This window comes from Bicyclus anynana, chromosome 1 (assembly GCF_947172395.1).
Source record: "Bicyclus anynana chromosome 1, ilBicAnyn1.1, whole genome shotgun sequence".
NCBI classification, from domain to species: domain Eukaryota; kingdom Metazoa; phylum Arthropoda; class Insecta; order Lepidoptera; family Nymphalidae; genus Bicyclus; species Bicyclus anynana.
In genome coordinates, this window is record NC_069083.1 from 9,905,556 (window position 1) to 9,926,867 (window position 21,312).

The 21,312-nt window shown below is 36.2% G+C and overlaps 1 protein-coding gene across 5 annotated transcripts in view; it reads right to left on the reverse strand.

The window, feature by feature from the left end:
* Window positions 1-21,312, reverse strand: part of LOC112046894 (protein grainyhead) — a 126,993-nt gene that overhangs the window by 15,798 nt on the left and 89,883 nt on the right. For all 5 annotated transcript variants that reach the window (XM_052882888.1, XM_024083736.2, XM_052882770.1 and 2 more), the window contains one exon: window positions 17,085-17,247. In XM_052882888.1, coding sequence (XP_052738848.1) covers window positions 17,085-17,247 — 163 coding nt within the window. The remainder of the gene's footprint in view (window positions 1-17,084; window positions 17,248-21,312) is intronic.

Genomic DNA, 21,312 nt, shown 5'->3' on the forward strand with positions numbered 1-21,312 from the left:
CTCGTGTTGCCGTAGATAGCGTTTAAATTTTACTTTTCATTTTAGTCGCATATATAAAAGATTCACACGAACCTTTTGTACTATTTCCGTTTCGATGGTCAACGTGAAATATGCTGTTAGAGCGATTTCTATAGACAGGTTAGAAAATGATGTGAAAAAGAAGTGGCATACGCCAGGCGTGGTGCCAGGCTGCCCATATAGGGCTAACGACGAGAAAGCACCTCCGATCGTCGCCTCTGATTGATGGATCGGTACGTCGATCGACGCGCGGCGGCCGCACCCATGATCCTCGACACTATCGGATCATTTACGTACAATCCCATCGCACGAACCGTATTTACTTGTGAGTCCCCGTATTAACTCCTCACTGTACGTACACATAACTGCATAGGTGATAATGCGAATAAATATTCGTTATCAACGGAGAAATCTACTGGCACCCGGCACCGCAATTAAATATTGCAAGGACCTACGGTTACAGTGTTAGCATCGGGTAATAAACACAATGTTTTACTGTGAATGGATGAATTTATGAGTAATTTGTGCCGGTGAATAGCTCTGCGTTTCAATAAGGGGGACACAGGCTTTCTCCGTAGATCTGGCGTCGCGTAAACTCAACAGAACCACGCATACTAATAGATAGCCCGCGTATTAAATTGTAACGGTGTTTGCCGCCTCTACGCGTCACATCTATATTAATAAATAAAAAGATTCGCCGTTTTATGGGAATTCCTATGAGGCATGGGATATTAGGCATTTTTCGTAATATATAATGCATGTTCTGAACCAAGCCATTCTAGTGAGACATTTAATGTGTTTTATGGTGTTTAAAACTTTATTCATCTACAAGTTTATGGCCCTCCTATGTTATTGTTATTTGACTTGATATTGTTGTTTATTATAATACTTAAGGTACAATATAACAAGTACTTAAATATTAAACATGAATTAATGAGTCAGTAAGTAGGTTAGCCATAATCTTTATAATATTAAATAATATTAAAACTTTACTTTACTTTTACCTATACTCTTTGTATAAAATGAATTTGTTCGCGTTCAAATAAAGTAAAATCTTATGTGAATATTAAAATTTAGCTCCAATAAATTGAATGATAAGGATTATGGACACCGCAACGTTTTGGTACAGTCCAGCTTTATTAAAGGAGGATAGAGTCGCAAAGTGACCATAGTAACGCCATAGTGCCAGGAGCACTATTCTACATAGTAGTAGACCTGGGGCTATAGGTCACATAATGACATGACTGACTTGCCATTTGTTTTTACTATATCACCGAAACACAGTTATACAATTCAAAATAAGTAACTATTCGTAAAATAAACACTGCGTTCATTGTTCAAATTGTGGTGTTTGGAAATTATTTCATCCATTTGTGGACGTCCATCTTAGATTACTCATGATAACTTGTACTATTATGTATTACTAGTTGACGCCGCGTGGTTTCACCCGCGTGGTTCCCATTCCCGTAAGAATACGGGGATAATATTTTAGCCTTCCTCGATAAATGTGCTATCTAACACTGAAATAATTTTTCAAATGGGACCAGTAGTTCCTGAGATTAACGCGTTAAAGCAAACAAACAAACTCTTCAGCTTTATAATATCAGTATAGATGTGATGATACACCAACAAAAATGGAACTATCCCAATTAAATCCGAACGTGTGGTTTACTCTCAACGAGTCTATAGGTAGAGCCGAACCGGTAATGGTTTACGTAATTTGGTGACCATTTTAAAGTTGCAATTGATAACGAACAATGTAGCCATTGTCGCCCGACAGAGATACATTGCTGCAATCAACGATCTTAAATGTCTGAATTAGGTAACAATTAAAGACAAGTCGTCGTTGAATAATAATACAATTGCAATGCATTATTTTTGGGTATTCAATGTTTCGTCTAACACAATTAGTTTAACAAAGAAAGTCTAATCGCAGTTTTATGTACACGTCATTACTTTTATGAGATTACATTATTTATAATCAATCCTGTGTGCTTTTGCATAAGTCCACTTAAAATCGTCAATAAGGACAGTTTTTTATTTATGAAAAAATGGGACATATTCTGTCTACCCCACTTAAGTAAAAGGTAATTATGATGATATGCATTTTAAGAAATTAAATAACTCTTGTCTCAGACGGTGAAGGAAAAACATCGTGGGGAAACCTGCATACCTGAGAATTTTCTCGATTCTCTATGTATGTGAAGTCTACCAATCCATATTGGGTCAGCGTGGTGGACTAAGGCCCAACCCCTCTCATTCTGAGAGGAAACTCGTACTCAATAGTGAGCCAAATATGGGCTGTTATTGAATGATGAAGCTAGTGTTAGTGGTGCCTTGTAGTTGATCATCATCATCATCATAAACAGCCGTTGGACGTCTACTGCTGGACATAGGCCTCTTGCATTGACTTCCATACACAACACTATCTCACTATCGTTGATAGTAATGTAAAAATATATAAAAAGTTGTATGTATAACATATAGTATGGACTGCAACAGTCTCTTGTATTGGGTGTCGTGAAATCAGATCTTTAAGACCAAGTTTGGCTACACCAGCCACATCCGGGTATGATCCAGACAACAAAGCCAAAATGACGAACAATACTATCACTATAAAATATAATCCATGGTAAAGTTTGAGTATTATAATGTTAGCGTTAATCGAGTACGAAAAATCACCTTCATACCACCACAGTCAGGTATTAGGAACTAGTGCATAGTAGTAGAGGAGAGACCGAGCATCTGTTTATCGAGTCAATAAGTCAATTGTCAGTAAAATCACAAAAAGTTGAAATGTGAAGTGAAGAAAAGAACCTAACAGAATTCAAAAAAAAACATTTTTTTTTTCATTTTTGTCTGTCTGTCTTACTGATTTCCAAATGAATGGTTTGTTTGCTGAGTGGACTTCGAAGTATATTAAACATAACATGCTAACAGCGACATAGGTCAACTTAATACCTTGGCTTGATATCAATGTTGACAAAAATAAAAGTTAAGTTTCCTTCCTGCCGTTCCTCTTTAGCGTATCTTTATACTTCGCAACGGATTTAATGAAGTTTATCAAGAGTTAGAGTGAGTTTATGCGTATAGTTCAATAATAATTATAATGGTTCAGATTTTCCACGCAGACGAAAGTCACAGTAATCCGTTAGTAATTCATTAATCTAATTACATGCTAATGTAGTGTTTTACCTGCTTTTTGTTCAGAGCTTTTTGTTACTACAGTTAGGTATTAGGTACAGATATAATTTATAATAACATTTTAATATTGAATATTAATTAGTTATTTTGTATTTTCTGGTGTCCACTTGCATTTATCAGCGACAAAAATAAACGCTTGACTGATCACGTGATATCAATTAATGTTATTAAAGGGGATTCTTTTTCTTGTAATGTTATTTTTGTATATTCTTTTACGCATTGTAAAATAAGAGCTACATCTCATCTGTTAAGTAACTAATGGGGGTTTTAACTTTGTCAGAGTTCAGTTTGTTCAACATAATACATAGGTAGCATTGAGTGGTTTTCTTTCCCTTAAGCTATCCTACCTATCACGAATCTACCTAAGTATTGATCAATACGATGGTAACTAATTACGTCTAAGCAAGTTCACAAACAAGTATTTATTTTACTATAGAATTATCAATACTGGTGTATTGTTTTTTACTTACGTTGTTCTAATATAAAACAATTAACTAATATGATTAGGTGTATGTATAGGTATTCGTAAGCGTTCATGTTTCACAACAGTTTTGCTTTTTGGACCAGTTGCCTCCACTTTTCGGACCGTCAATTAATTAATCGAGTGTATCGACATTCGACCCGATTTCAGGAGCCCGACTTCGGTTGACAATCTTAGTTATCTGATTAAGCACGCTTTCTCTCGCGGCCGCGTGTGTCGCGCGGGCCACTACGCGTTCATATCGCCGATTACTTTGACAACCGCTCCGTATTCGTTTCATCACTCTATTTAAATAAATAAACGATTGGTACACGTATTTCATATGCCCAGGGCCCATAAGTTACTGTGTCACACGTGAAGGTTTATGATCCCTTCTCCATGTGTCACAAACATTTCAGTGAACCTGTTCTTTTATCTTTTATTTTCAAACGTAGAACACAATATTATGTCACTATTTCGATGGCTGAATTTGCATTTGAATTTTCATTTCCATTGGGTTTTTGTAACCAAATAATGCTATAAAATGAGGTATTTCTTTTAAGAAATTTTCAGTACAATCTCAGCCCGGAATTTTAATGTCACATCCTCGTGTTACATCCTCGTTCTTTGGAGAGCATGTTAAGTTGTCGGTCCCGGTTATTATCTTTACCATCTGATAGTAATCGATAAAAAATCAAACACTATCGTTTTAAGCCTAGTGTGTCACCGGAGTAGGTCTAAGCTAACAAACTAAGTATAAGGAAGAAAGCCTGGCCCTGTAGTGGGGCCTTGAAAAAACTGATTATAATGAACCAAATATTGATTTACGAGTATATATTAATTTAAGTACAGATACAGGATTAAATCGATTAAACTGAATAGCTGTTAAACCAAATTCGGAAAACGAAGGTCATCAAGAATCACAGACCTTGAAAAGTTTATACCAGTAAATAAAATTTGTGTAGTTGTAAATAATAATTACTTTAATAATCTCTGTGAATTAAAGATCCAGTTAAATATATATTAGTTATAGAATCTTGTGTTTATTTATGTATTGTGCTAAGAATGTTCAAACAGAGCCTGTTCTGACCTAAATCAAAAATGTGTTGAACTAAAAAAATAACTAATTCCGCCCGTAGGCGTTTCAACTGAATTGTTGACAAATTAAGATTTTAAATTCGATAAACTTCATAATTATAATTATTATTATTCATTTAACTTAATAAACTACGTTAGTTCTCGTAATTGTTAAAACAATATCTCAATAATAATAAAATTGTATATATAATAAGAAGCTTAGAATACTTAAACCTAATAAAGCGGCGTATTAAATGCTAAATGACGTAAACACATCATTATTTTGTATATTATACCGTGTGTTACGCATACTTGAGCGTATTAACTTGGGAAAACATTGTAACAACGATCGCAGCGTAATCGTGTGCATCGGCTGTTTATAAACACGTAAGCTACTACGAGGAATACAAAGAACGTCCCATCGTGACGTATTAATTATAGAGTTACATAGAAGCACAAATAATTGTCTTTTTGGAGAATTTTATCTGTTTATTAATACGTTAAGTATAAGAATATGAGGAGGCGAAAATCCCTACATCGTAGCGTATTAAATTGCTAGCGAACGCCAGCGATTCTGTTCGCAAGAAATTCTGTTTTTTACAAATTCCGCGGAAACTCCTGGATTTTCTGAGATAAAAGTCGCTCTTGTCTATTTATCAAGACCTAAAGTACTAATACGTGGTAAGAATGTCCCTATATAGTAAAGTATTTAAAGTATTAAATAATAAATTACGTAGCAGCAAAAAGTATTGGCGCTGGTCCTGATTTGTTTGTGGAAGCTTTTTATCGTCTCACTACTTACTCATTTTGGGCGCTCTTGTCTATTTATCAACACATATAGTACCAATACGTGGTAAGAATGTCCCTATATAGTAAAGTATTAAATAATAAGTTACGTAGCAGCAAAAAGCATTGTCGCTGGTCATGATTTCTTTGTGGGCGCTTTTTGTCGCCTCACTTCCTCGTTAGCGCCGACCGCCCATCCATCAGGCCTATCTACTTTATGACAATTATTTATGTTCTGCGACGCAAAACTATTCCGCTCACCGTTGAGCTTTATCGATAGCGCAGAAGTAATGCCCTGCCGTCGCGATACGAATGCGATACATCTGATAGCGATACGTCTGTTTGTTAAGTGCGCCAGTTGTTTTAACGCCTAACTTATTTGCTGAGCGTTCTTTATAGTGAATGTCGGTTTCGAAATAAATTCTGAACGGAACTGTGGGTGTAACTGCTCCGCTTGTTTATTATATTCCATATACATAGTTAAGTATGTGTATCATGTAATAATTGGTTGATAACAACGTGATTCAAAAGCTCTAAAGAACTTATTTACTTTGAGTAGTTTTTTTTTTATAAAGAATATTTGCCATATCTTTTATAATATGACCAATATTCCCATTCCTCTCCAACTAGTCGGGAAAGATAGTGCTGGGAGTGGGTACGACAATAGACCAGCGGCGGGGACCGAACCATCACCCCTCGGTGATGAGACCAATCGCTTTTACCGTTGAGCTATTGAGGTTTAATTATTTTTGGTTTACAAAAAAAAACATTTTTTTTCTGTTGTAAAATACCAATTTGATACTTCATGAAATGATGATCTAGCCTACCTTTAAAAGTAATTAGTAATTTAACTTGAACCTATACTTATAATATGTTATTATTATACTCAATTCCAATAATTTAATCTTAGTCTTTCACTAACTATTACTTTAAGACACTTTGTTCACGTGATCTTCAATAAAGAGTAAAAACATTAGTAGTAGAGTTTTTTTTATAACAGAGCTCTTCTGAGTTTAATTCTTCCACCAGGCAGCATTGCTGGGTTCTGGTCTAAAAGGCTTGGTTGCTGGTGTAATTACAGGCACATGAGGATTAACACGACGTCTCAAGTTGATGGATACAGGGCGGCTCTTTGTAGGACGTGCTACTTGCATGCTTCGCAAAGTTTTGTTTCTATTTATCGTTAGTTTAACTATTAGTCCGTCAATAATTAAAGAAGAAGAAGAAAACCTTTATTTGAAAATTGTGCCTTTACACTATTGTAGTGCAAACCTCAACCACTTGAGCAAGGCAAGACTAAACCTCAAGTAGTAGAAGCATTAAATACCCCACTTTCATGTTTAGCACAACCTCGAAAAAGGTACCAGCTCAGTATTTTTTATCGTATGTATGATTCAGAGAGGAAACTTGTGCTCAGCAGTGAGCAGTATGAATATGGATTGATAATGATGATTATCTATACTTATATATAAAGCTGAAGAGTTTGTTAAATTGAACGCGCTAATCTCAAGAACTACTGGTCCGATTTGAAAAATTCTTTTAGTGTAATAAATGGGCTATATAAGCCCATTTATCGAGGAAGGCTATACATTATCCCCTTTTCTTACGGAAACGGTAACCACACAGGTAAAACCACGCGGCGTCAGCTAGTGATTTATAATTGTAATCACTGCCCGTCTAAAAAATAAGTACGTATCAAAAAGTACGTTTAACTCCATTTATTGTTAACGAAGGCGCGGACCGGACGAAATCTAATACCCAATAAAGCAGTTTACGATACAGATCACGATCAGCATTATGGATAATAAAATAATAGAACAGTTAATTTCCTATGCACAGTAAAGCTGGCGCATTATCAGGGCGGGCGGTAAGCGCTAAACCTCGATTAAATGAAGTGATTCCCGCGATCCGTCCACCGTCGGATTAACATCTGAAGTCACGTCGTAACACTAATCTGCTTAAATGTCGAGAGGAAACGTCAGATTGTAAAGTGCAGGGCTGCGGCTGCGGCTGGAGCGTGATGCGGCTTAGCCGTGCCTACCGCCCACAGCACGACTTTCAATTACATCTTCAGTAGCTGAGAGCCTTTTTTTAATTCTTTACAAGTCAGCCCTTGACTGCGATCTCACCTGATGGTAAGTGATGATGCCTTCTACCATGGGAGCGGGCTAACTTTTGACGTGACAACGTCTTATAATTCGATGGAGCCGGCTGCACACTCGAAAAAAGGTGATGTCATGCGTCGTTCCCTCGCCCTTAAGAAATAAAGTATATTCTGGTCTATGAAGACTATTAAAGAGTATTTTAGAAAAACGAACATTTTCTTTTGAAAAATGCAACCATTCCATCAGTATTTTCGTATGAAGTTGACACGTTCAACTATCGTCAGTAAACCGACTTTACAGACAACCGATTTTTTATGTTAGGCGTAGGGTGAAAATCCACACCCATTTCGGTTACCATCGTCATACCGGAATACTAAATCGCTCGGAGGCACGTCTTTGACGGTATGGTGGTAACTAGCCACGGCCGTAGCCTCCCACTAGACATACCTGGACCAATTCAGAAAACCTCAATCAGCCCAGCCGGGGATCGAACCCAGGACCTAAGTCTTGTAAGTCCGCCGCGCATAGCTACCACTGCGCCACGGAGGCCGTTAAGGGCTGAGACCACTGCCAGTGTGGGGAAGCTTATTGTCTATACAAATAATAATTTGAAAAAATTGTCTATATTGGTAGAAACCAGGTAGCTATTTACCTACCATACATACCTACCATAGACTTCCATTAGCTAAGTTTTCAAAGTAAAATAAATACATTCTCGTCTCTCGTAAGACGGCAACGTTTAGTTATTAGTCTCTAATTATTGCCAATACTTTTATTGTGAATATTCACATCTATAACACAGTAAATTGTGACGATTCACATCTGTAAGACAGTAAATTCTTCAGTGGAGGCGAATTGTGTTACACATATTCAAAGTTATCTGCCGAAACTCATAAAGTTTGCTAATTGGTCTTAATTATGCACAAGTCGAATGTTACATCACCCTGAGTCCAAAATGGTGGATTAAAATGCAAATGATATGTAGCAGAAAAAAAGACTATATTAAGGTGTGAAAAAAACAGTCAAGAGTGAGCAGATCTTAAGCTTTAAAGAGTTCCGTTACGAGAAACCAGAATGCAAATTTACGTGTTAATTGAATGTTTATTTGAACGATAAACTTATATATTAAAAATGTTCGCGAGTGATATTATAAGGCTCTTATAAGGGTTCCGTTTTTGTACTACGTAAATTCGGAATCCTAAAAAGGAATTTTTTTAAAAGTAAGATAATTTAGCGAGTCAAATTGTAATTTCTTTTCACATACCACGACTTTATAAAGTAATTTATCCGAAAATTATCGAATGCCCATTTTGTTCATTTATATACAGCGATCCTTATAAGCTACTCCTTACTATCGTAAAAAACGTAGGTATTATAATAAATATATTCCTTTTTCCATAAAATAACAGTATAATTAAATTAAGTATAGATAGCTCTATTAGTTCACGCGACGCATAATTTTTACTTGCCTAAGATAAGTAAGCAATACTTATCTTACCGTAAAAACAATTTCCGGTGTTTTCATTTTGTTATTAACCCTTATTCGGCTCACTGCTAAGCTCGAATCTCCTCTCAAAATGAGAGGGGTTAGGCCAATAGTCCAACACGCTGGCCCAATGCAGATTGACAGACTTCACACATGCAGAGAATTAAGTTTGGTCAACGTTCGTTGTTGTGGTCCACTACAAACATTAATTAAAGAAATAATACCTAAATATCGTCTACAATGTCGAGTTGTGTGTTCAGTAAGTGTTAAACTATATACACATAAATACTTATATAATGGAGTTAAAGACAAAATTGTGCATGTGTGCGCTCAGTGTTGTAGTCTATTATTCGGATCACTTTTTCCGGTGTTTTTGTAGGGGTGTAACCGATCTATAGTATAAAATTATCATTGGCTGATGTTGATGAGAAAAATTGTATTCAATTTGTTCTACAACGATAGCTCGTAGCTCGTCATTCGCTTCGGGTTGTGAAACTCGCCAGCGTCCAGCTAACGTCGCGGATTGCGCGCCGTCCGTCGCCGATGCTATCGAGGATTGACGCTAAATACGCGCGCACTGTGACAGTTCCAATATCGAAACAATGACGAACTTCGCGTTGCGTAATGCCATTTGCGTCCGACTCGCTGTCACTCATTGACGGAATTAAAGCTAAGTGAAAGTTAATTTAAATATCTACATGAACATTTCAAACGATACATACTTACATATGGCACGTGTAATCGATCGTGGAAAACGTAAATACAGTGGGTAATTATAATTTTATAACTGATTTCAGCTGTTACGTTGATGTTACCGAATAATTCGTAATGTTTCGAAAGTGTAATAGTTATCGAGTAGTGTTACGCGAACCTGAAATCGAACGTGGAAAATTCACGCACCGTCGAGCGGCACGGGCATGCACTCGCAGTAGGTACCAGCGTGTGATATCATAACATCTCGGAATTAATATCAGTGAGATGTTGTTACTTTTAGAGGAGCATACCCAATGATTAGGAGCCAACCGTAAATAAGTTATATCAAAACTTTGTCCGAATTGCACAATTACCTACTTCTCTTTATTAGAAGACATTTGTTGAGTACAATTTTCACTTTTTACAATCGCAAACGCTTCGAAATTAGAAAAATGTATGGAAATGACACTCGTAATCGACAGTCACGTGATCAAGTAATAATCGATCAGATCTGTCATTTCCATGAATTTTTTAACCGACTTCATAAAAGAAGGAGGTTCTCAGTCCGAAGCGTATGTTTTTTTTTCAATGTTAATTACATAACTTCGTCATTTACTAACCAATTTTGAAAATAATTTTTTTGTTGAAAGAGTAAATTCATTTTCACGAAAATCGGTTTAGTAATTTTGTGTTAAAATCCAAACAACTGAAATACGTCTTCGAAGTCGGTTCCATTTTTCTGTTAAAAAGATTAGATTATCGAAGCGTTAGCGTTTTTAAAAGAGAATTGATCCACCACAAGGCTTTAGACCCAGTTTTACTTAAGTAATAAATGTCACCAGAGCTTACAACACTGACCTAACTTTTTCCTGTGGCTTCATCTCTCCATTCGTAGTATTGATGTTTTTCTCAAACAGGACAAAAAATGTTATCCCATGACTCTATTAATCAATTTTTGTACCTTAGGAAGGTAGGCATCATTTCATAATATTTTTTTTTTATATTGTTTACAAGTTAGCCCTTGACTAAAATCTCACCTGATGGTAAGTGATGATGCAATCTAAGTATATTTATTTATTATTATTTATTTACCTGGACCAATTAAGAAAACCTCAATCGGCCCAGCCAGGGATCGAACCCAGGACCTCCGTCTTGTAAATCCACCGCGCATACCACTGCGCCACGGAGGTCGTCAAAGTCAAATAGTAGTTGGTTTACTAGAAACAAACACGTTTTTTCATAATAGAAAGCTTAACATTATCTTAAAACGATTTTAAGGTCACACCAAAAAAAACTACACTCAAATAAATCATTCCCAAAATATTATTCCATCAGAAAATGAAAAGAGGAAGTTACGTTATAACTCAAATTATTCTTTAAATAAAGAAATCATAAAAAGTGCATTACCTCTCCGTACCCGAGACGATGAAGAGCGAAAAATAATTCGACTCAATTACAAAGCTATTTTATATGAAGTTTTCAACATTGAAAATGTTTATGATTTTAGTACACCTATTTACACATTATACCGTTTTATCCTAATATAGGCAATGTTATAAATACGATCACATACCTACGTGACTACAGTGTCAAGATAATATGAGGTATCATATTACTATTTATTTGGTAGATAATGCATGTCGTGAGAGTGCGTTTAAAATATACAGCCCGAGAACTATACATGTACCTACCGCGTGTCTGTGATCGGTGATTTATAATTGGAATGCGAATCGAAGTTGTCAAAGAATACATATTTAATATTTAATTTTAATAAAGGAACACCGTTAGCAAAAGCTTTCCGTTGTATAATTCCGCAATTTATAATCATTAGTGTTTTTCTGCGACAGGACTGAGAGAGCGGGGTAAGACGCGGCGCGGACGAGGGTGCAAGCTAAATTGAGACATCTCAACGCGGTGATTGATTGCGAACATGATTGGCATCTCCCAACTATCAACCGAGCGTATGCTAATTTCGATGCTCGCTTTTTTGAAATCCATTATATTACAAAACATTTTTTGTACACGAATACTTACACATTACACATGAGCGCACCCTGTGAGAAGTATTCGATCTGTCTCGTATGACAGCCCTTCACTTGTCGACGTCCGCGTCGGCCGAAAGGTACTACGCCGGTAGGGACCGCGCGCTCCGAACCTCTACCGTTATAATCCCTCATCAAGCGTAACATGTTAAGTGTAAAAGGCATCATTAACGATTACCTTAAAAAGTTAAATCGGAGCAATCATTAAAATCGTAAAATATCGCTAAGAGAAAATAACAACGACTTGTCTCGTTACTCGAGTTTCCGTTGCTACGAAAGTGAACAACACAATGATGTCAGTGTAGCGATAAAAACTAGAGCAAAAAATGCTCTGAATAAGTGTGCGCTTTATACGTGCAAGTTACGGTTTAATCGAAGCGAATTGTAAATCATTAACACGTTATGTTTACAATGAGTATCGTCTTCTGTCAATGGCGGTTGTATTTCCTTTTCGTTTTATTTTTTCTTCTTAATTTACAGTAGTTTCTTGATTAATTACAGTGATAAATATGTAGAATATCGACAAACTGCGGCACTCGGAAACGAAAACTATTCATAGAATCCGGGAAAAATCATGAGATAAGCGGAAATTTACCTTTGGAATAAATGGCTATTAAAAAGGTATCAAATGACATTCGTATGTAAATTACATTATACGGTTGAGACCTTCTACGACATATGGCTAATGTATTTCCCAATAACAACGTTCAACATTTAAAAAGTTATATATTAAGTATATATAGGCTAAGCTCAGATTTTTTAGAATAAAACATTAGCAAGCTTTTGGGGGTATGACTAAAGGTTTCAAGTAACTCTTTACCCATTGGCTATACCTTTGCCCTCATGCTATATGTTCAATTTAAATAAAAGAAATCCTACTCTCGAAAATCACATGAAAAATTGGTGTGAGCACATAAACAAACTACGTATAATTGAGCCACAAACATCCAAAATTTTATTACATTAATATGAATACCTACTAAAAAATGACCCTCCATTATTTCGTCCACCCTAACAAGAATGCAAAACACTCGTACTAAGACGACATACTATAACCGCCACATAAAGATGATAAATTGCACCAACATCTTGTGATTGATCGAATTGTACTTCATATAAACCCCTGCACAGGATATCCTTTCGTGCACAAAAGGATCATCTTAAAAATCTATTTGTCATGGCAAATTCAAATGCAAATATTTGATAGCGTCGATATATCGTGCGAACGTCCCAAGCGAGAGCGATGTACTCGATTTTTGGTACACCATTATAGAGCTTAATTAGGTGCAAAATCCAATACTGGTTGTCGGTATCGAGTGGTCGGAAACCCGGGCCGATGGTATCGCGGGCACCGCGCAGGCAAAGTGCTGCCAAAACAAGACCCGCCCGTAGATAATTGCAGCCCCGCCACGCACGGCTCTCACACCAAATCTCTCTTTTTACTAAATTTTCTCATCTCCTCGACCGCTTTAAGGCACGCAAAACACATTCGCATCGCGTGTGAATTATTAACTGTCAGCTACGGTGTATAACAAATGACCATAATTGGCTATTATAATATACGTATGTACATATTTGGTAATAATTTTTTTTCAGCATTTTTTTAATAAATAAACACTTGGTAATTTTACAGTATCGGTGTTACTTTATTCTGACGATATACATACAAAATGGATAGTGATTAAGTTATTTGCGCGTTTATGCGAGAATAAAGTCTCGTAGTCGTAGCCAACCTTGTAGGTTTATAATAATACGTTTACTTAGTAGGAACATGATATACATAGGAATGTGGCTGAGCTTTTCTTTTCTCATTGAAAATGGCAAAGAGCTCGTTAAGGAAACACGATGTTTGTATTGAAATTATTTTATCATAATACAGTGAGGTTATTGTTTATAGGGAGCGATATTATCCGGGAGGCGACGGACGGCGGTCGGCGGGCACCCGCGGCGGTTATTGTGTTCCTATATGGTGAATGTCAAAAGCGTCGTCTTAATTATCGGGCGCGGCCATACAATGCGGACCCGATTGCGGCGAGATAAGCGCTCTATATCTATCGCACTATTGAATGCTCCGCGCCCGCGCCGGACCGCGGCCCACTTACGGCCTTAATAATAACTTCAAACGTATGTCGCATTGTATTTCTGATTATTCCGATCTAAGCCCATTGAATAAAGATAAGATGTGTTTCCATTTTACGTCTACCGACGAACACTGAAGGAAATGCAATACAACATGATAACGATTTATGACGGTCGCTTGATTACTATTATTTGCGTGTACTTAATGCGGTCTTAACAAAAAATCGAAACCGTAATTGGCACAAACATTAAACACCTATGGGAAGTGAGATAGGTATTTCCATTTTCTAAACAATGCCGCGTATATTCGTCATTATCGAAACAGGATTAACCTGATTGGAGTACGAGTAAGTCTGGTTTTTCAAGAAACGCTATAAAAATTGTAGTTTTTAATTTAATTTCTTTGTTGTAACTCTTTGTTTACAAGTTAAGTAGACGCCTCGTTTTCCACGGAAGTGTCATTTCTAATACACGAGGGGATTTCCGATTGCCTCGGAAAAAAATGTGTGTGCAGATACCTACCTACATCTTTAATGATTTATCTATTGTTGTCTTTAGATAATTGATTTCTCATAGGCTATCTAATAACAGTTTTCTATCACGCTAGTAGCGACATGTTTATGACGATAATTATTTATTGCACAATAGATATCTACTATTGTACACTGGACATGAAAGGATCCGCTGGCAATTATTTTGTCAAATAAAAGATACCCAAAATCTTTTACAGCGACTAATAAAACACGGATGTTACGAGTAGTTTAGTGTGAAATACTTACCTATTCTTTAAGATTTTGAAATATGCTAAGTAAATTAAGTATATATGTAACGTAAATTTCACTTATGTAAGTAAGTACTATAGTTATGTGTGTAAGAACCATGATAGCCCAGTCGATATGACCTCTGCCTACGATTCGTAGGGCGTAGTTCCGAATCCGGTCTGGGGCATGCACCTCTAACATTTCAGAAGGCAAGGAAACCTTCGTAACTGTCAATTTTCTCTACGTGTGTGCGATAAAACAAGCATTAAAAATAACAGCATTAAAATATGCGATAAAACAGACCTTTTAATACTAATCATCGAAAATAATAAATGGATTTTCATGTGACATTAACCAATCCGATTTAAAAATCTACGCGGATGAAACCGGGCGGCACATACAGTTTTAAAATAAATAACGTAAATCTCAACAGAGCCAACAAAAGTCACTTTACTAATTAAAAATATCCATTGGTACGTACTTTATTAAGTCAATTTAAATATTTTATTATCGATTTCCTTATACGTTGTGCGTGTAATCAGATCACATAACTTGAAAAAAAAAAGATATTACGAAAGTGAGTGTTTCGAAGGTGAACATGAAACACTAACCGGGAGCCGCGCAGTGAAACGTACACGACGCTTCTGCGGTCAGGAGCTCAGAGGGAGCAAAAGGACCAACGGACTATAAACTTTTTTTAAGGCCATTTACAATCACATATTTTACAATATTTAACAGGCGAAAGTTTGTGTGTGTTACTCCTTCATGCCGCAATTACTGAACCCCGAATTTTTCCCCGAAAACCTCCTGCGGGACTTGTCAAAAACAGAATTTCACGCGAACAAAGTTGCGAGCGTCCGTTAGTATTGTTGATAAACTTGTAACATTAAGTTAAGATTTTTTTAATTAATATTGTAAACGATTAATTTTTTTAAGGAGCAAATTTTGCTTTTTGCGGCTCTCAGTAAGATTCTGCCTACTGATGGTCAGGTAGAGTCAGACTTACAAACGAATAAACTTACTGTTGTAAAATTACTTGTTAATTTAATTAATAGATAAGCCTAGTTAAAATCATTTGAATTTGAATTACTTTATAAAATGTACACACATTTTTTTGAAATAAAATGATTACCTTTGAAGCCAAGGTTATGAGGTCGACCTCATGCGGAAGGTCTTGGGTTCAATTCTCGCCCGTTGGACTATTGTCGTAGCCATTCTTAGCACTCATAAAATTCATGTTCAATACATTGCATAAACATATTTTTTTTGTATTATTAGAAGTTAGGTACATTGTACATAGAGTAGTATAGAGTGTACGAACTTGGTCCAATTTTGGTCTAAGTTTTTCATCCACAGAAAATACCAAAACGTTAGAATGTTGTTATGGATTAATGCTTAATTAGGTTTAATACTTATTGCACAGAAGAACAGTAATTTAAAAATAACGTTTGCTATCATGAAACCTATGAAGATACTTCTCAATTAGAAGTATAAAGCCGTAGAATTCGAGGTTAACTTAAGAAGAAAAATCCGGATAAAATAATAATTACGGGAAATATTAGAAACATTACCTGATTATTGTAAAATACCTCGTAATCATCTCATTAACCTGAACCTCAATAAGCTTTTCATTAAAAAAGCTTAATTCAAGTAATGAACAACTCAAAGTAGAAAGTTGCCATAAAATTAATGTTGATTACGTTGATTCGCAATAATCATGTATACTTTATTCTTAGAGTGTAAATACAAACTAAATAGAGTCTACACACGTGTGTGAGTGTCTGTGTATGTGTGCGTAGTACCACAGATGCCTCTAAAGTGCGTGAAGCTTTCTAAGGTCCGGCAAACATCCGGCCGGTAACCGTTAACTGCATTGCGCAGCTAAATCAAATATCTACTAATGCCTTCTACCATAATGTTGATTGTACATAATTAATTTCAAGATAAGAGTTTAGTGAAGTTATATAACTTAAAATAAAGATATTTAACTCACGAATAAGAAAAAACTTAGTATTTAAAAACTTTGTAAAAATACGCAAAGGTATTTGGGACTACTTTGGGGCGTTTAATTTCTACCTATTTACTACGATATTAATACGTAAAAACATTTATAATTTATTACTTACTAACTAATACTCTTAAATTGTTGACTTTTTGTATACCACGATGTTTTGATGCAAATAAATACACAATTTGAATGTCATAACCTTAATGAGTATGATTTAAAGTATCGATTTTAATTTCATTGAGATTGACTACAAAAACCCAGAGGGTCCGAGTGGTTTCTATTAGTATGAATCAGCAGGATGTATAGTGTACTGGCAGACGTAAGATGTCAATAAAACCATAATAATTGTCAGTAAATAGACTTACCTTAACAGTTTGGTTCTTGAGAGGTTTGTCAGGATCGTGGATGTACTCCAACGTGATGCCATAAAACTGGCCTTTGTTGATATACGTGATGCGGTCATCTTCCCGCCTCTGGGAACTGCTGCTCGCCGTCTCCAGATGGTACTTGAAACCGTATGGTGAAAATCTGCACGAAAATGTTAACATACTAGTAAAATTATTATTATTAGGCTTTACATAACAAATGTTGGATACGTGTAAGCCGGAAGAACAGAAAACGTTGTCATCTTATACACTATCGCTCTAAATCAAGATGTCGTTGAGTAATTTAGTAGGAAAGTCATTGCTACGTTTTTATTTTTCGGCATAATACACCTACAAACAAACTGCACGGTAATCCTGTTTTGAAACCATCTAGAAAATGCACGATTTCTTCTTTGTGATACTTATCTACAGATACATGTTCTTGACAATAAAGTTTCCATGAAGTAAAGTAATAAAAGTGCGCAAAAAGTGGAAATCTTAATTGCGCGGCCAGTAAAGCTTGTCACCGGCGTAGTTACATAAAGGCGTGGAGATCCAGTTCATAGCCAATGAAAACCCGCGTTTTCTCGCAATTTCCTCCGCGTGGGATCAGCGGAAGGAAAACCCCGCTAATTTAGTTGCATGCGTTGCGTGCTCCGGGTCGTTAGCGGCCACGCGTGAGGCTTGCGACACGGCGACACGGCGACAGCGCGCGCCTCGCCGCCTTGTCGCCGATCGCGGCCCACGCCCGCGTTTCACGCACCCCATAGCCCGTACACAACTCCAGGAAATAGCGAACGTCATTATCAGAGCACTCTATTGTACCACGCCTCAGCCCGAGTCCGTTTACTTATGTAACACGATAAAAAGCCATAAATCGACACGGAAATTTTAATCCACAATAAATCCTTACGCGGAATTCACTCGCAGATAACGGCTTAGATTGGACGCAATTCTTGAACTGCAGCTGAATCATTTCCTAAAGCTCATTGAAAACAATTTGGTAAACAGCCGTGCTGATGTTAGCGATTTGAAGCGAGCAGGGGCCGATAAAGGCGTGTAATGCAAACGCAAGCGGACATTGACGGATCGGTCGCAGCGGTTCGCGCCTATCTGATTCTCTCCAAGTTATTCCAAATGCAATTTCCATTTGTGACGTGACTCTGTATTGTCATTTCAACAATTCTGATTTTCTTTATTAGATAAGCTTGGTACGAGTACGTACCTACTAAAGTATAAGTGATATGTTAAGTAGAAATAGTAGGCATGAACGAACACCTATTTTTATATCGTGTCCTAATGCCACACTTCGACGCACCGGAAATATTATAAAAGCCGCTAAATTGGATTTATACACGCGGATTGATTATAAAAGTTTATATTGATTAAAGAAGCTTATACATATAGCTATGCATTATAAAAAAGCAATCTTAAAAATCCATCTTTTAATTGACCCACTATTCATTATGCCCCAACGTCGTTAAGGAACAATTTGGTATATTACTTGAAGTTTGAAAAGACAAGTAAGTACCGTATTTATAAAATGTATTTATAAAAAAACAAGTACTAAGAGTAGGTACTAATTTTAAATAACAGTTAAGTAAGCAAAAACTGTAAATAATCAATAAATAGTTGATCTATACTTAGCACATCCTTTATACTTCTAGAATCGTATACTAGCAACATTTTATTGGTCGGTTTTTTCATTTAAAAAATAAACAAGTAATATATTTTATCACCTGGGAAAATAAGATACGAACGTAGTCAATAATAAACAACGTATTGTTTTCGAATGAGCTTCATTACAAATTTCAGCAGCGCAGCATCCGAAAAAAGTCACTTCCTGCGTGAAGACGGGGGCCTTTCATGAATAAATCAATCGGTGAGGCGCGGAAATTGATGAGCGCACAAAAAGCCTCGGAACGCCAACAACAAAGTGCTGGCAATAAAAACGCATGCCGATAAGAGCCTTCGCGACGAGCGACGTCCCGCGGAGTCTGACTCAGTCGCCAAATTAGATGCGCATAATCTACCCCTGCGCATGCGCACTTACGATACTATTACTGACCGAGCTTTTGCGCTGCACACCTTGTTAAAGGGACATATTCAAATGGCCGATTAACTGAATATATTGAATTCGGAAAACGTTATCCACTAAATATTGATTTGTAATAAATTATTTATTTCGCTGATACGTGTCTCGATACCTGCAACTTATTCTCGATTGAGTGACAAAACTTTTTTTTTTTCGAGTTATGTAAGTAAAAGGTACTTTAATAAGGTTAATGCACTGTCGAAACTTCAGTTTGAGGTTGGCTTTTATTATTTTTCTTTTTGCAGAGTTCGCAATTACTGTGTGTGTTAAATTCCTATCTTGAAACACTATTGTAATGAGCCTTTTTCCTCTAAAGGTTTTTAAAAAATCTGCACAGGGCGGCACCAGGGGGTGGTACAACTCGACAAATTTAGTAAAAGTGACCTTTTCAAAGGATAAAATTTATAATTAGCTTAATTAATACATAAAAAACAATGAATATCGAGATGTTTGTAAAATAACATTCTGCCATTCTGCCACTCTGCCATTTTAGGGTCTTATTTTTGTTACAGTTTGATTTGTTAATTAAGTTGGACCTTACTCGTATTTAGTTAGTATTTTTAAGCGATCCCCGGCACCGCCGCAGAGATATCCCTATATCTCCAAAAGTACGTAAGTAACGCAGATACACAGTTACTTCTACAAAATAATTTACTGTATGCATACTCTTACTCGTAATATATACCTATACAATTTAAAAAAGTGTCGTTAATCCCTATTTAAAGGAAAATAAATTGTGCCACTACAAAGGGAGAAAAGTGCGTGCACGTCCATCGTATCAATCGCTGATGTAAATTGAGGGACCATTGTGAGCCGCAAGGCTTCCAGACTGATGAAATGTTCAGCGCAGGCACCGCAACAGCTAAATATATTATGTACTACAAAACACGTTTATCTTATCTCATTTGGTTTTACCAAGTTCATCGGAGACCCCCCAATTAAAGGAGAATGCCAGAAAAGGTATAGATTATTAATAATTATTGATTTATGTACAAATAGTAAATTCGTAATCGTTTTATTTATCATCAGGGAATCTCATCATTTTGGGCCCATAGTGGTTAAATAAATAAATGAAAATACTTTTAATGGCTATATCCTAGAGTCGTAATAAAAGTTTTTAAAAAAAGTACAAGTCGCTGGAAACAGTATCTACTATAATCGATTTAATTACTTTTTTCATCCCGGAGTTTAAGAAATAATGTGGAATATTTTGAAAACAATCATATGAAAATTGTCTATTTCTAGTTAATTTACATTTTGTGAAATTTGACATTGAAAAAGAAATTGCTGGATCAGTATCTGGCGTTCTCCTTCATCATGTGTTTAGAATAAGATATTATTGTACTTATATTGAACTTATTTTGTCCCTCATTTCTTTATTTGTCCTTTTTTAAATTTTCATGAACTCATGATTGTTCATTAATGTAAGTGATATTCTTACATCTTAAGTATTTAAACATCAAAAGTATATTAGATTACATTTACAGAATTTACTTTAGTGACCACGTTTATAGATTAAAATGAGGCTATAAAATTACATGTCTCTAACCATAAATAGTCTATTCAACGTATGTCACTAGTATATAATATAATACGGGCAGACACTCGTGACTTCGTTCACGTACGAGTAAAATTCAGTATTTCACAAATCCCGCAAGAACTTGTATAAAAAGTGGTCTATATGTTGATCCAGGGAGTAATCTACCTCCATTCTAATTTTACTCACATAAGTTTCGGTGTGAAGAAGTAGCAAATAATGGCAATAGTCACACTAATATCACACTTTTACTATTTTACTCTGGATTAACACATAGGCTACGTTTCATCCCGGAAAAATCCACGGTTCCCGCGGGATTTGTGAAAAACTGAATTCCACAAAGTCGCGGGCGTCCGCTAGTTTATAATATTAGTGTGATAGTGTGATTATTATTAAGTTATATAAGTAAATCCTACGCCAGTCAGCGGTCAGATGCGTTGCAGCCACGACAACGGCTGCAGTGGCTAATGGGAACACTTAGGAACAGTAATGGCGGCTGATTGCGGACTCTGTGCCGACTGAAGACACGCAGCGTCACTACTCACTACCATTGCATCCGAGATGTACAATTATTGTTGCAAATAACGTTCCAGTAA